The sequence below is a fragment of the Ambystoma mexicanum genome, chromosome 9 (genome assembly GCF_040938575.1).
Source record: "Ambystoma mexicanum isolate Mex_15411 chromosome 9, UKY_AmexF1_1, whole genome shotgun sequence".
Lineage (NCBI taxonomy): Eukaryota > Metazoa > Chordata > Amphibia > Caudata > Ambystomatidae > Ambystoma > Ambystoma mexicanum.
The window spans coordinates 1,285,295,454-1,285,312,894 of NC_090931.1; the positions used below are offsets into that span (position 1 = coordinate 1,285,295,454).

General features: G+C 47.6%; 1 protein-coding gene across 3 annotated transcripts in view; it reads left to right on the forward strand.

Moving 5' to 3' along the window:
- Window positions 1–17,441, forward strand: part of LOC138489065 (protein mono-ADP-ribosyltransferase PARP14-like) — a 1,946,959-nt gene that overhangs the window by 275,406 nt on the left and 1,654,112 nt on the right. For all 3 annotated transcript variants that reach the window (XM_069616628.1, XM_069616629.1, XM_069616630.1), the window contains exon 5: window positions 3,599–3,865. In XM_069616628.1, coding sequence (XP_069472729.1) covers window positions 3,599–3,865 — 267 coding nt within the window. The remainder of the gene's footprint in view (window positions 1–3,598; window positions 3,866–17,441) is intronic.

Here is a 17,441-nt window from a genome sequence, read left to right on the forward strand (position 1 = left end):
TTTTTTGGTTGTCTCCATGACACAGTCTGGCTTTAGAGCCTCCAGAGGCACAAACTGCTCTTCCGAACACCCGTGAAAACCTGCTCTCAAATCTTGACTCTAACTCTCCCTCTGTCCTCATGCTTCTTGACCTTTCTTCTGCATTCGATACGGTAAACCATAAAATACTGATCACCCGTCTCTTTGATTCCCTGGGATCACAGATCAGGCCCTGGCGTGGCTTGCCTCCTTTCTCTCTGACTGGCCCTCCCAGGTGGAACTTGGGTCCTTTATCTCCTCGATCACTCTCTCTACTTGTGGTGTCCCCCAGGGATCCAACCTGTCCCCCCCCCCCTGGTATTTCAATATCTACATGGCCCCCTTGGCGCACAGCATCTCTACCTTTACCTCTAACTTTCAGTGCTATGCAGATGACACGCAGCCCTCTTTCAGGCTACCCTCGGACTCCTCCTCATCCTCCTCTCTCACCTCTGACTGTCTATCCGCAATTCAGTCTTGGTGTGCTGCTAACGATCTCTGCCTAAATGCCAATAAGACGGAGACCATCCTCAATAGGACCCCTGCTCCCGCTTTCCCATTTTCACACTGGCCGGCCTGCCTTTGCCCTGCGCGAGGACGTGCCAATGAGGCAAAAGATCTTGGTCATCTTGTATTCCACTCTCTCCTTCTCTTCTGACAACTCAGACCTCTACAAAACTTCACACTACCAACTGCACCTCCTCAGAGGTAGTCTTCCTTTTCTCATTTTCCCCCACAGGCTCACCACCTCGAGGACCCTGGTTCTCTGTAGACTGGACTATTGCAACAGCCTCTTTCTCAATCTTCCTATTTCTACTCTGTCTTCTACAACTCAAGAACAGGACTGCAAGACTTATCCTTGGCCTCAAGCCTAGGGACTGCATCTCTCCGCTGCTGAAATCCCTCCACTGGCTCCCCGTGGCTGCTAGGATCGAGTTCAAGACCCTCTGCATAATCCACAAGGTTTTCTGGGGCCCGGGCCGGCATGATCTACAACGCTTTCTTCCTAAATACTCTCCCTCTAGAGTCCTCCGTTCATCCTCCTCCAACTCTCTGCGGGTGAGCCGCTTTCACAAACAGAGATTTGGGGGTAGATCTTTATCCTCTGAAGGGGCCTCCCTCTGGAACAGCCTCCCTGAATCGGTCATGAGCCAGAGCATGTTAAGTTCCGGAAACTCCTCAAGACCTTACTCTTCTCTTCCTCCTTCTCTCCCCCTTTCCCCTGCTGAGCTCCTTTCTTTTTTTTCTCCTCCCTCCTCTCCCCCCTTCCACTAGGTATTCTTCATGGCTCTGCACCTCTTCTTGGTCTCAGTTGGAGTCCTGTAGGTGTTACTTGGGTTATCTGTCCTCTTTTTCGTCTCAGTAGAGGTCAGCACTATGGCCCTAAACACATACATGGGGTGGTTAGGTAACATGGAGGTGATGTGTGAGGGACATGGGGGCATATGGGAGGTGGTGGGTATAGGGTTGGAATACTGTTTCCCCTGGATAGTTGTCCTTGTCCCCAGAGGGGAGTTTTCTCCCCACGAGATCCTCCTGCTGAGTACCACCCCCATGGGGACTATCGGGGGTAGCAGCTCACCTCCCTGGCCTTATGGGTATGGGCTCCACCTCAGGGAGAATTGACAAAATCGAAGGATTGGTCACATTCCTCTGAAGAAGACTGACTGCAAATGCACAGGCTTTACATCACCTCACATGTATGCGCACCCAAGAAGGCTAATGTGAAAGACGCAGAAGACGCATTGGTGTTTAGTTTGTCTGAAAGCACATCACCATTGGGCAGGATTACCACTGAAAATATGAATATCTCAAATTAGTACAACAAATATAGAGATATCTGGTCTCCCTAAATTGACTTCATATGCGCTAATGAGGAACGTGTCCCTAGGCTTCCATTGTTTAGAGCCATCTCTCTATTGAGCGACCGGGCACGCGGAGCTATCTGCATAAGATTCTTGTAAACTATTGCAGCTTACTTTACATGGCACTCAAAGTCGCCCGCTCACTGCATCTGAACATGAAGGGGCATCAGAAGTGCATCAGGCACTTCTCAAACGTTGATCAATAGAATTTAGCATTTGTAGGAATCGCAAAACACAATGATCACTGTTTTTCAGTGATTTCTTTATTTGTTGAACAGTGATACAACAGTTACTACTTGATTTATTTATTTATTAAAAGATTTTTTTGCAATACTAAAAATTAACTAACCAGCTTTTCTTTCAAGGCACACCACAATGTGAGTCGCCTCATTAGCTGTACAAAGAATCCTGAATGCATTTTTACTTTCTGTATTGTCTTGGTACAAAATAAAATGAAAAGAATGTAAAATAAAGTGATCCCTTTCCTTGGCATCAAAGTCTCTCTCAAGCGACTCGAGACTGACCTGCATGTCACCATGTAGCCCCTTGACGTCTGGTGAGAAGAGATGGCCTTTCCAGTCAGAAAGAGAGATTACTTTGCCTCTTGCTTTTGTGGAGCCAGAAAACTCTGATCTAGGGCATCACATCATGCCCATCCTTGCCTGATGGGATCTTGTACTTATTTTAATGTAGCACAAACTTGGCTTACATGCAGCAGAGCTGCTCAGCAAGGGCACACCATAATAGGATAATATAATATGTACAGCGGATAGACTAGTGAGGGTACAGTTACAAGTGGAATCTGGATTGTTCCAGGCAGGGGGGGGGATCAGGTAAAGGATGGAAAGGCAGACCTGGTCTGAGAATAGACGGTAACTTTGCCAGTTGCAGTGTGTGCTACTTTGCTGTCTGTGCAGCCATTGGCACTATACTAATGAGAATGAGACATGCTTCCGTTGAAGTTATTTTTCTGCAAGCTTTCCATGATCTGACCTTTCATCTGGCACAGGGTCTGCTTCAGTCATTCCTTTTCCCTGAACACCTACCGCGTCACATCCTGGCAGGCTTAGCAGTCCACAGTGCAGTGGTCTTCTGACAAATTGTACATGCACGAATTGTACTCATCGGTTTCATCATCTTCACCCATCATTTTTAGCACATGTTAAGCAGAGCATATAAAGGGGGAAACATATTGGCCAAGATAAAAAGATGATCCTGACAGAAATGTTTTGTTTCTGTTTGTAAATATAGAATTAATAGTTATTGATGGAAATTATTCAAAAAAGGAGCACTTGATGGTGGGAAAAGCAGGCTACAAATCCAGGTGTGTTCAGGGAACCTCTAACTGGAATTGAAACGATGAACTGAAGGCTAGCTGACAGCTGCATACCATTACTTGCTTTTTACTAAGGCGACAGCGGTCTACACTGTGTACACTACATTAAATGGATAACTTTTCTTGTTTTCAATTGAAAAATAAAATTACAACCACCTTTTGCTCTTATTTCTTAAGATTATTAAAAGTGTGTTGCAGATTAACACTGGACTTGTATTTGGTTATTTCAAAGAAATCCTCCCATTAATTTGTTTGTAGATTCTCATTGTGCACAGAAATATCCTACTCTTTCATTAATAATGAAGATCCCATGGTCAAGAACCTCTTAAAGTTTATCCCAGCTGTACGTGACTGTACTTCTATCCTTTCCTTAATCCAGATGCCCAGGAAGTTTTGAGACACAAGATCCACTCTGTGCAGAACATCTTGCTTCAGGTGCAGCCATGCCAAGACTCTTGCATTGTAAAAGCACAGCCACCAACTTTCATGTCATCATCTGTTGTGCTGGAGAATGTCCCAGACAATATGACTCCTGATATGTTGGTTATGCTGATAGAAAATGCCAGTGATCTGTTCGAAGAAGACTTCATAGTGGAGCGGATACTTGAACTAAATGTGGCTGTTATTACTTTAAGAAGCAGTGATGGTACGTATGAATGAAGGACAGCCTGTGAGTGATGTGCTTCGTTTTCAAACTCTAAAAATTAAAGTCAATGCTTGTAATGCTCCGACATGTCCCTTGTTTGTTTCTTAAAAGAACCAATTCACTTCAACACTAAATACTTTAGAACCAACTTCCTTATCTAGGGTCGTGGAGTTTGACAATATTGTTGCCATTCATCATTTGGAAACTTCCAGAGTTAATATTGGTAGGCAGGAGTTGGTGGACAATGCTTCATTTAACTTCTCTGTTGGACAACAGCCTGGCGCTTTGACTGTGTAAATAAGGTTGCTATGTCAAATGATTGTTAATCTGCGAAATATGACATTGATTATCATGATCTGTGTTCCAGATAGTTACACCGAATCTCGATGACAGACAGTTTAAGGGTTTTTGTTTTCAGAATGTAAAAGTGGCTCACTGTCATCCTCTCTTGTCTAGTATGGGGCGTTCCCTCCTCATCCTAGGTGTCCCTCAACCTCCGAATTGAATCTAGATATTGATACTCCCTACTTTCTAAGACAGTTTGTCTGGTTGTGACGGCATAAAGGCAAACTCCTTCTCTTTCTAACCCCCTCTGGGAACAATCTAGTTCATGTGAGGTCTTTCCCAGTGTGTTTGGGATGCTGGCAGGATTGCTCTGTGGCCCCATCATTGTTTGAATCTGGGTTGCATGGGGAACTGGTATTGCCAGATGGGTGTATGAATCGTTCCACAGTCTGCAGCTTTCTCACAATGTGTCTCCCATTTGGTTTTCTTGCTCTTCCGCCACTGGGTCTTCTGGGAACTGTAGTTTCTTAGGGAAACACACTGCCAGTAGTGTGCTCAATAGGTGTGGGGGCAAGAAAAGATGCTACTCTTTTCAAACATGCAGGCACATTTACAAGGGACAGTGACTTTGGCCCTCCCAGCTCATCCCATTCCCCCCCCTTTGCGTTGACATTAAAGAGGCCGCATTGGTATTGTACAGTCTACTTGCATACATAATAAAGGAATGGGGAATCTTCAACTGTACATCTTACATCCTACACCTTCATTAAAGTCTCTGAACTATGTTCTTGCGTCACTTGCCAAGCTGTGCGATTTATTAGTGAGTGAATCGGCTGAACACATGGTTTTGCGAAGGTTGTTTCTTGAGCATGTGAATTTACCAGAAGCCCTATGTCTAATGTGCAGTGGCGGCTGGTGAATATTTTAATTTGTGGGGGCACAAATATTTCCCAAAAATATACAGGGGTGACCGAGCTGAGCAAAGGGGTCCAAACAAACGAAGCAGCGTTGGGGGGGAATGGGGTTTCTGCCATTCGCTGATCCTGCACATTTTATTTATGCTGTTTCCCACAATACATGCCAGTCTAAACAATTGAATGCTGGCTTTGCCTATACACGTTCTTGCAGATGGCATCAATATATACTAGTATTGCTATATAAGAGCATCTCCTGTTGGCTTTGCCGGAAAATGCAGTGCCACAGTAGGACAACCTGTCCAGACTGGCGGCAACAATGTAGCCCAGTCAAGCCACGTGATAGTGCTCATGCTGGCTTTACCCTTGATACCCAGTAAATCATGACCTGGTAAAGCAAGGAAACATGTCCGCACTAGATGAGCTCCAGTGTAGGCCAGTATCATTTACAAATACTCCCTCATGTAGCATTCAGTCACTCGCGCACACATACATATTACTACATTCACCATTCGCTCACTAACAAACACACACACTTGCAAACAAAAAAACCCACACATCTATGTATTCAGTGACATGGATACATTCATCCATAAAAATGTAAAGGTTTACCGTGATTTTAATGAATAAATATAATTTTTTCTTTTTTTGGGGGTCCCCACAAGCCCCCGTTTAACCATGTTTGAAACCCCACCCGAACCCCCCTCCCACCAGATTTAACCCCTTACCTCACGCCAACATATTTTAATTTTAAATTCGGTATTTGTTATTTTTTATTCGTTAAAATGTAATTCTCTATTATTCAGCATAATCACTGGATACCACATTTAAAGACTTATGGTTCAGACAGCTCCACTCTCCTGTTGCCAGCAGCATGCAGTGGGTCAGGAGCCTCCATCTCTATCCCTCCCACCTCCTGCCCGTCTCAGGCTGTGCCAGGGTCTCTGAACCTGCCCCTGGTCTGAGACGAGCACTGGGAGGGAAGGAGAGAGGGATGAGGAGCCAGCCATTTATTTTCCTCAACATGCCGGACTTTCTAACGCCCACTCTAGAAAATGAATGGCGTTAAATGAATAATTTTCAGCATCTTTAATGCCTTTCACGGGCTGTGCTAGAATCCGGGCATAGACTTCATGTCACCAGCCCTGGTACTTGCACAGCTGTGGACATCATGACAGTGTTTATATTTGCAGAGAATCTAAATATGTTTTGATTCTTTGTAAATACAAATAGTACATTTGCATTGTGGTGCGAGTAAAAGGCACTTGTGCCATAATGCAAATGGGATTTTTCTTTTTGGGACCCAAATTGTACGGGTTGTGCCCCCTAATGGTAGGCCGCCACTATTAATGTTCCTGTCAAGCAATTTTGAGATTACTGAAAATTAGTGTTTTTAATTCATGGGGGGGGGGGGGAAATGGCAGATAAAGGTTGGTTTTGGGATTCTCCTCTTACAGGAATAACTATGAAAATGTTGACTGGTCTTTAGGAACTCAATCATAGACATATATGTTGCAATGAGCAAGCCACAGATATTACAGCTAGGGAACAAAGACATTTGCCTCATGTTTGCTACTGAGCACAACATTAGTTTAAATCATCATGGCTTATTTAGTGAGCAATCTGTACTTCTGGTTGTTTGGAACAGTTTTGAAATTTAAAATCGAAGCCAAAGAAAGGATATGAGTAGACCTACTTACTGAAAAATGAGTCTAAGAAATAGAAGAAAGTTAATTACAAAATGAAGAAAAGATGAAGAGAAATGGGTGCATTAAAAGCAGGGCTAGGAACATAGAGACTTAAAATGTGACGCCTGTTAATAACCAAGAAGGCAAATTTGACAGAATGGACACAGATGTTTCGCTTGAGAGCAAAACCAGTAGACGTCAGAAGTGTGAAACTGCAAGGAAAGGGTTACCAATCAAAGGCTTTTAGGCTTATGTCTGCAGGCTAAAGTAGAATGATAACGTTGGTAGAGCTGGAAGAAACCCTTAACAAACCCAAATGAGCTATGTTGGCTGAGCAGTGTGACCAGTGACCTGCCAGGTAGTATTTCAACCAACTTTTGTTTTTACCACACAGAGTAAGATGGGGTGAACGCCTATGGGTCCCCCGGGAGATCATAGAAACATTTAACTATAGTAGAAAGGTGTGAGGTTTGGGATAACGGAAGGTGGCATTTCTATTAGGAGATGGTTTCTCTCCCTTTCCCCTTGCAGGGTTATGTTTCCTAACAAGTACATGTCTCCGGCAGAGATACCCTAATCTAAACAACAAAAATAAAATGACAGCGTGGTCCACGCAAACCCAATAAAACTACTCTTGAGAGGTTCTTAGCCTTTCAGCTCCCCTGCTTGAAGTCCAAAGGATTTAACAAATCAATTGTTCAAAACCCTATCTCTTAGAAGTATATCATGTGACTGGGTAGCGGCCACAAATAACCACTCTGACTCTGGATTTAAGTCCAAGGGTGTTTATTGGACTTCAGACAGGCTGGTTTAGTGGATTTAGGTGTTTCTGGTGTCTTCCGGGCCTGGGGTTTTGGTGCTAGTGTTAGATTCTACTTCCCCGGCCTCCCCCCCCCCCCCAGCTCAGTTGTCCGTAACAGGTTGTTGTTAGCTATTGCCAGGTGACCCCTATTTGTCTTTTCATTCTCGGGCTAATGATGCTCCCCCAAACATGGTGGCTATCTGACTCCCTAAGGGTCTTCTAGCTTTCCCTAGCCCATCCCACTTTGTGTTATGGGGTAGTTGGGAGAGGGGAGGTGGTCTCCTTCTGCCTGGTCTCCCTCTCATCCCTCCCCTACACTGGCGTCCTGTCACTGTTCTTTCGCGTCTCACACTCTGCCTTCCTACCTCCATCATTTGATGTTACCTCTCTCCCTACTAAATTCCTTCACTCACTATGGTTGTTACCTCTGTTATGCTCTTCCCCTACCTCCTACACAACCTTCTTCTCCATACTACCCCAGTACTACTCCCCACCACTACAACCTCTCTACCACCACCTTTTACTGCTACTACTCCCCCTTTCCTTTCACTACCACCACTCTTTACTGCTACCACCACTACTACTACTTCCTCCTCTCACTCCCACCACTACTCTGCTACTCTACTCACTCTCTACGTCCATGTACAGACCCCTCTCCAATAGCTTCTGCACTCCTGTAGCACTCTCCTACTCTGGTCTCTCGGACATCCTCCTCCACTTCCTATCCAGCCTCACCCAAGTAACCCACACTAAGCCATTCACCCACACCTTCTTTAATACCCCACCCAGGATTGGTTACTTGCCCTGTCCAATCTACTTACCTTATTCCAGGGGTCTGACTGGGAAAGAGCTTGGAGGCTTCAAAAGGGCTTGTAACTTCTGGCGGTTGTATATCCGGCATGAAAAGCCCATGGGGCGTGGCCTAAGCCCATGGCGTGAAGATGCGTTGAGTCTGAGCTCCCGTCTTCATCCAATCACTGATCCTTGGAAAACATGACAAAGGCTGAATAAAGAGCGGATAAACAAATCGCTACATAGAGGAAACGAACCTGCACGCAGCGCGAGAAGCCGCACAGAAAATCGGAGCTGGCAAACCAGCAAACGGAGCTACTGAAGAGGAGGCCTGGGGGGTACCAATATGGCAGGCAGCGCCGCGGCCTGAGGCCAACAGGGAAGTTTGGGAGAGAGCGCAAAACAAAGGCATCTGCCACAGCGGATCCGCCCAGGAACACGAGCGACCTACCTCTGCGCCCTGGGAGCTGGCAGAGCCGGCAGTGTGATCGGGAGGAGCGTGGACTGGGGACTGCGTCTACACGTGGCTAACAGAGTGTGCGCTCACCGGCTCGCTCTGGACACAGCTGAGGGAAGCTGGGGTCGCTGCGAAGACCAGCTGCAGCGATGCAACAGAGACTGAAGGCCCAAGGAGACGACCCGCAGCCGGACCTGAGACAAGCAGGAAACCAGGTGAGACGCCAGGGCCAAGGCGCAAACACCTCGGGAGGCCATTGGTCCGGAGGGGGCCGTGAGGGAGGGGCTACCACCGGTTGCCTCGCAGCAGGGACAGCCCTTTGAGGGCTGGCAAAGGCTAGTGACAATAGGACGGAAGGAACAGGAGCCTCGGGAAGAGCTATATAGCGAGACACAATAAAGGACATTACCACCTGGGAGGGGGGCAAACCAAAGCCAGAACGCTAGCTCACGGGAGCAGCGAACACCAAAACATAAGAACTGCTCCCCCACATTCAGGACACTAAGCTGCTAAGAAACGGAGCGGGCGGGAGAGCCGAGTGCGAGACCTGTGGGGCGGTGATACCTTGGTGAATAGCTTCCCTCAACACCCAAAAGAGTGCAGCAGGGCACCATGCTGGGCTGGTTCACGGACTGGCCAGAGAAACATTAGCGGACATGGACGAGGAGTACAAGCTGACCCACGGGCACTGCCACTGGGCAGGTGAGCACGGAAAGACAAACCAGCGCAACCACCTAAAGGGTAAGGCGGGATCCCCACACAGGAAAGGACGGCGAGACAAGCTAGATTGGGCCCAGATATCGAGCGCCCGCGCTGAAAGGGGGACCAAACATCAGCTAGCCCGAACTGCACCACAAGCAAGCAAGAACTAAACCAGGGCAAGAGGGGGGGCACACTACCCCTAGAGATGCTGTACTCCGAGTCGGCTAGGAGGAACAATAGGTGGGGAGGGCGCATTGAGTGCTCATTAAGTACACAAAAGAGGGTAGGTACTACCTGCCATAGCACAAACAGCCGGATAGTGCAGTGAGCACGAGAAGTGGACTGCTACGGCTGGGCCCAGATGCGAGGAGGACCCCAGGCAACTCGTGACCGCTACAAGCAGCATACAGCAAAGGCTAATGAACAAGAGACCACAGAGGGAAACTAACAGTAGCATCCACACGTGCAGAGCCCCAGAACGCAGGGGGGGGGGGCTACCCTAACTGGCAGTCTGGGCAGTCTGTTGTTTCCCAGTCCACGGCGTATTGATATGTCCCCTCCCAGGGGAAGAAACAAGGCCAATATTATGGAGTCCTTCGCCGCAGCCAGACCAAAGGAACAGAGGCAAGAGCCCAAAGGGACCGACCCAACACAACAGGATTCAGGCAAACGCACCAAAAATGAACCAATCTTGGAGGCCATATCTGGGCTGTGCGTCTTCATTGACACTATGATAGAGGAGGTGAAATCGGACATGCAGCTAATGCGCCAAGACATACGAAACCTCACGGAATGAGTAACAACCACAGTCGGAGCAACGTGAAACAACTGCAACACTGAAAGACATACAAAATAGGGTATTGGAACTGGAAAGATGCAACAAGATACTGTAAGAGGGGGCAGAAGATGCGGAAGGTCAATCTAGGCGCAAAAACTTTGCCTACTCTGAATCCCAGCGGGAATCAAAGGGTCTAACCCCACGAACTTTGTAGAAACCCTGCTACAACAAGAAATTGGTGCTGGCAGACTCTCGCAGGGGTTCATAGTCGAAAGAGCACACGGGGCCCTCCAGAGAAAACCGCCACCCGGCTCGTATCCCCACCCGATAATAGCAAGGATCCTCAATTTTCAAGACAGGGAAGTTATACTACACTACTCATGCGAAGAAGGTGAAATAAACCGAGACAATGCTAAGAACACCAAATACCCGTACTACACCTCAACAGTCCAAAGAGCGTGAAATACTTTCATTCCAGTCAAAGCCAGGCTGCGGCAATCTTAAGTACATGTTGATATACCCGTCTAGGCTCAAAGTGGTATACAAAGGGAGAGCAATCTTTTTAGAGACACCAGCAGCGGCCAACATGTGGCTCGAGCACAACATCATGGCAGGTGGCGAAGAAGCGGCAGCATGATCCACAGGCAGAAGTCAAATAAAAAAATGCCCAGCTGGAAGCAGGTGGACGTTTAAAGGAGAAAACAGCTAAGCCAAAGTATCACTAACGACTGGGGACCTGCTACGCCGTCTGGCCTGAGCAGGATGGCATGGCCCCGCGAAAGGACTGGTGCCAGCCCGTTGCTGACGCACTGCAGCCCACCTGAGATGTCCTGGATAGGTCGAGATCCGGCGGGGGCACCTGAGCGTTGCCCATATGGTGCAACTGCTGGGTGCAGTTGGTTGAGTTTCATTTGTTCAAAATGTTTTGCAGTCTTCACAATGATGGATACATGGGCACCAGCACAGCAGAAATGGACACTATGGTACAGGGATGGCTGCTGATATTAAGGTGCTAACATGGAATGTTGGGGGGATGGGCTCCTACATGCACAGAAATAGGATCAATTCCTAAAGAGGAAGCAAGTCTCCATTGCGCTCCTACAGGAGACGCATCTCAATGCTGAGAGCTCCACAAAGTGACAGAGTGATGGGGAGGACAGGGCTTTGGCGCTGCGTACTCTAAATACGCGCGTGGGGTGTATACATGGATAGACGGCACTGTGCCATTCAAGTTAATATCAAAGGAGGCAGACGCAGAGGGGAGGTATTTGATACTGAGGGGCAATATTTAACAACTAGAAATCTGCATAGTCAATTCCGATCTCCCCAACAATAGGACCTCAGCATACCTGACCAAGCTGGGCGCTAGGCTAACTCCCTACCGGTTTCTTCATATGGGGGGAAGGGGGATTTTAATTGTATACGCGACCACATCCCGGACAGATCTAACCCCATGACACCTTGCCCAAGCTGACCCACTCCTCACTAAATAGGGTGATAGAGAACCTATATTTAGCTGAGGTATGGAGGGAACTACACCCAGAGGATAGGGAATACTCCTACTTCTCATCTCACCATGAACTCTACACCAGAATAGACTACTTGCTAATAGACCAGCAACACTTGCCACAGGTGGAGTCAGTGTTTTACCTGGGCAGATCAATATCGGATCATTCCCTGCTCCTCATGGAGTGGGAAATACGGGGGCCCAAACCGCCCATCCCAATGTGGTGAATGCCAATGGAAGCTCTAACCGACTGGGCCTTAAGAGAGGGTCTCCGAGATAAAATACATGAATACTTGGACATCAATGTGGGGAGCGTAAAGGGATGGGACACAATTTGGGAGGCACTGAAAGTTGTAGTTAGGGGGCAAATCATTGCCAGTGCTGGGGGCATCAGGAAAACACTGAGAAAGGAACTGGAGGCGGGAGAGGGGCGGATCACACAAATGGAGGCCAGTGCTTTGAGAACGAGGGAAGCCGAGGAAGAACTCTCTGCGGCCAGAAATGACTGCCAAAACGTGTGGGTCAGATTAGCAAAGTTCGACTGTCGCTAAAACCACCAGAGCACACGCAGAGGGCGACAAGCCAGGCAGACTATTGCCCTGGCTGTGCAGGAGAGAATACCCGAAAAAACCTGATAGCTGAAATCCAAGACCCCACAGACAGGGTGCACACATCGCAATTTGACATAAACGACACATTTAAACAGTTCTACTCCCGACTGTACAGCCACGCAACAATGGTGCCACATGGCGACATCTTGGACACGTTTGATGAGAGAGGCCTGCCAGCACTGAGTGAAGCCCAATGGGCCACGCTAATCGGGGAACTGATGGTGGAAGGTATAAACGAGGCAATGAAATCACTGTCCACAAGTAAGACCACTGACTGCGATGGACTAACCCCTGAATTTTACATCGCATACGACTCTGAACTAGCCCCAACATGTCAAGATGCCTATGAAAAATGGATACTGACGAAAAGCATGAGGGAGACACTGGTGGTACTGATATCTAAATCCGGAAAACCGGTTGATGAATGTGGCTCATATAGGCCACTGGCCATGCTTAATTACGACATTAAAATACTAACAACCATTCTGGCCAAGTGATTGGCAGAGGTTATAGGAGCGCTAGTGCAGGAAGACCAGAACGGGTTCATACCAGGTCGGAACACGACCGTGAACCTGCGGAGACCACAACACATGGTGGCGCAAACAAGACTTGCACGAATCATACACAGTTGTATCCCTCGACGCTATAAAAGCATTCAACTCCATTTACTGGGAATGGCTGCTTGAGGTCTTGGGGCAATTTGGGCTAGGGGAGCACTTCCTTTGGTGGATTAAAATTCTATACAAATCACTGGTGGCCAGGATAAAGACGGGGGAAGACTGTGTCAGGACTGTGGGACATACAGAGAGGCACCAGGCAGGGCTGCCCACTATCCCCAATGCTTTACATCCTGGGTCTAGAGCCAATAGCTATATATAGGAGGAAACAATTCTTCGATGCAGGAATCAGAGTAGGGGGAGAGTGTCACATTGTCTCCTTATACGCAGATGTCTTGCTGTACCCGAGACCCGCACCTTAATGTACCAACAGTCCTGGAGGTCCTAGAGAACTTTGTGCGAGTGTTAGGGGTTGCCTTTAGCAAGGAAAAGTAGTGCTTATTCCCACTGGCGAGGCTGGCAGGGAACAAGGAAGACTTTCCGAATGTGGGAATCCAATGGAAGCCACACACGTTCAGATACCTAGGGGTCAACATCTGGCATACGCCTGAGCAGATGCATGGGGGTAACGCTCTGGTGGTGGTACAGGGGCTCAGGAAGTCAGTAAAGTTTTGGTCCAAATTGCCACTATCCATAATGGGTAGGGTTGCAGTGGTTAAGATGATAGTGCTGTCGAGGTTTCTATATTTTTTCCACAATGTACATTCTCTCATGCCGGCCTCTTTCTTGCGACTACTTGAAAAACTACTGAGGGAACTACTATGCGGTACCCCTAGACACAGATTGTCCTTAAGCACACTAACACTACCATACAAAGTGGGCAGAGACCAACTGCCAGATTTGGAGAAATACTTTTTGGCGGCACAGCTAAGCCACGTGGCCAAATGGCTAGCGGACGAGGCTAACTCGGAAACTAGACTGCTGGGAAGACTAGTGACACCAGCAAACTTGAAAGAAGCCTTATGGGTCCCATTGGGGTGCCTAGAGAAAACCCCAATGATTGTAAAACTGGGCAGGAAAGTCTGGGATAGGTCCCTGAAACTAACAGGAGGTGCCCACCCCTACTCCCCAGATATCCCAATTGCAGCTGGGGTATGCATGGGGAAAGCAGACCTGGCACTGTAAGGAAATGGGAGGGCCACAGCATCTATACCTGGGGAGACACGTATGAAGACGGGGTCTTCAGGGATTTTGAGTCCATGGTTGAAAAAAAAGGCCTACCTAAGGGACATTTCCTGTGGTATAGGAGGGTCAGGAGAGTGGCTAATACAAAGTGGAAAGAGTGGCAGAAGAGACTGAACTAGATCCACTGCCAACATTAATATACAACCTGGGGGATAGATGGAAACCTGTATCCAGGCTTTACGCTCATCTGTCAGACAGGCCCAACCCTAAAAGCGACTCGCTGAAGCAGAGGTGGGAGGCGGACTTGGGGAGCAGCATAACAGAAAAGGTATGGGAGAGAATCCTGCTATACCCCCGGGAAGTGTCAAGAAATGCTTGATTTAGGCTAATCCAACTACACGTCCTGTACAGATCATGACCCCGAACAGAATAGCTAAATTTAGTAAGAGCGCAAACCCACTGTGCCCTTGGTGCAGCCCAGAGGGGGCTGGGATGTTGCACATGTTCTGGGGGTGCCCGAAGATACAGAATTTCTGGTTCAAGATAGAACAAACCTGCAGAAGGGCAGGGGTGGTGAGGTATGATTGGTCCCCGAAAGAGTGCCTCTGTGGGGCCTACCCGAGGATAAGCAAAATAAGGCATATTGTGAAACTCATGGACATGGTGTGTGTGCTGGCCAAAAGGGCTATTGCAATGGCGTGGAAAACTGCGAGGGGCCCACAATTTGCCAAGTGGCACAGGGAACTGGAGCACTGGATAGGGGCAGAAACCAGAGTTTGGGGGGATGGAGTGGCTAACGCGGGAGGAGAAGCAAGCCCTGCTTATGAGGACTGGAAGGACTTAACCTGGGATATGTTTCACCCATCGGACGATAAACCCCCGTGAGAGACCCCTGTTCACTGGAAAAAACGGCAGACTGCCGCCAGTGTTGGAACCCCGGTAGCCAGACAAATCTATCTATCTATCTATCTATCTATCTATCTATCTATCTATCTATCTATCTATCTATCTATCTATCTATCTATCTATCTATCTATCTTCTTGTATTGCGCCACTAACCCAAAGGCCTCAGGACGCACAAACCTGCCAGACCTGATCACTATAACGCCCAAAGGGATCCTGGGTGCCTGGACTGTTTAGAAGGCAGGGCTGGGAGCCCCTAAACGAGTATACTGCAAGTGAAGACTGGTTGTTTTGGTTCTTTTTTTTCCTTTTTCCATGTTTCTTTTAACTGTTGAACAAGGTAATGTTAATTGCAAATTCTTAAGTACATGTCGATCAATGCCTTTGAGTGAGTACTGAATTGGTAATGTACAACATAAATGCTAATAAAAACATTTATAAAATAAAATAGGGCATGAAAAGCCCATCCATTCCTAGTGGACTGCTGTCCCTCCTTGTGACCTCCTCCACAGGCTTTTGTTAAATAATATATTCCCTGGTGGGCTAGTGGTGTTTCCTGTTAAGGTCTCTCTGTAGGCCTTTTTTTAAATGAATGTACCATTCCCTGGTGGTTTAGTGGGTTTTTTTGATGCACAGGCTCCAGCTGACACTGCTAGCTGGAGCCCCTCGTGAAAGTTGTCCTGGCAAATGCATCCCAGGATGTAGTTTCTCTGCTCCCCGGTGGCTCTACCCCTCCATGCGCGGTTTCCAGCAGGAGCCGTGCTCCTTATGGTTGTGGCGCCAGGTTGGCGGAAACGGCCTGGTCTCTGGCGTCTGGCTTCTGTGCAGCCTCCTGTTCTGGAGCTAGTGGTCCGGTGTTGTGCCATCCCATGGAATGCTACATGTTTACATGCTGGGCCAGTGTGCGGGGTCTGACCTCTCTTCTCAGTTGGTCTTACTCTGCGGATGCCACGCTTCGACTACTCCGGGTAAGGAGGGACTGGGAGGGGTCCTGTCTGCACCTAATGAGGTGTTTTGGGCTTCCTCCCTCCCCTGAGAAGGCCTTGGAATAAAGAATAAGAGTAGCCCCTGTGAGATTAGGTAAAATGACTGTTTAATAAATTGAAGTATGAAAAGGAGAGAACCGCTAATTACCTCAATAAAAGTTTAATATTAGCCCTATTTTGAATCATTTTGGCGATTGGGTGATTATTCTTAAAATATATTTACTGGTACACATTTTTTAACGTATTTTCCTTTAAAAATTGACTTGTACATTACCCTCTATTGCAGTGTATTTTGATTGGCGGTTTCAGCTCTGTATGTAGGGGACAGGGTAACCCCGATTATGGGGTTCCATTTGTTTCATAATTAAATCTCCAACACCTGAGCACCACTGATATTCCAGGCAAAGAGAATGTCGAGGCAGCCACTTTGCGCAGGATCATCCCCTCCATCTAAGCACTGTATTCATCCAGTGTCCTTGTTGGTGGACATTTTGCTCTAGTATGTGGGCACCAAGCCTGGAATTGTTGGCATTGGCATTCCACTCCCAACATGCCCAGTATTGCTCCATCACAAACGGCCCAGAAGTGTGAAGGGGGGGTGAGGAGCAGATGCAGTGCCTCTAAACTGGCCAAAAAGGGCTTCTATACATCTTTGCTGCAGTGCCCTTATCCCAAGGGTTATGGCAACAAAAATGTGATAGGAGAAATCGCTTATTATTATAATAGTTCCTTACTGGGAAAAAAAACATGAAGTTGTGGATTCTTCCAACAGTCCTGTGCCCTCTGAAGTGGTCCTCCTTGAGTACAGCAACTCTTCACAGGTTCAGGCTGTTGTGGAAAAATAACCACAGACTCATTCAGTGGATTAGCGAACAACCTTTAATGGTTATCGGCAGAGCAGCATACGCAGGACACACAGCAACTCGACGACAAACGACTCGTCGCAACAATCCCCCCCCCTTTTCCTCCAGTCACTGGGTTTTATACCCAAGTACACCCATGCCTTTCAAAGGAGAGGGAGGTTTCAGACATAGTAAGACATTGGGAAGAAACAATGTATCCGGTGTAAGGACAGTGTCTCAGCATACAAGTCTTGGGCACAGCTGTGTTCTGTACGTTTTGGGTGCTGCTGTGCAAACTACTTCTGCAATTCACACAAGGCTCAGAGCTGGCGAGCCCGCTTACTTTGACAACTTTCGTCTGCTGAAGCCACATTGCCTAGGAAAGACGCAATTTAAAACGCGCATCCATATGACAAATGGAAACACGTCCGAGGTTAGAACTGTGGAGGCGAGCTATGTACTAGGCGATAAAGCTTTCAAGGTTTGGATATGCGCATTATAACATAGGGCTCCCACAGCAAATGCAATAAGTCACTTCTAAAACAGGACAGTTGGCATTGGTTAAGC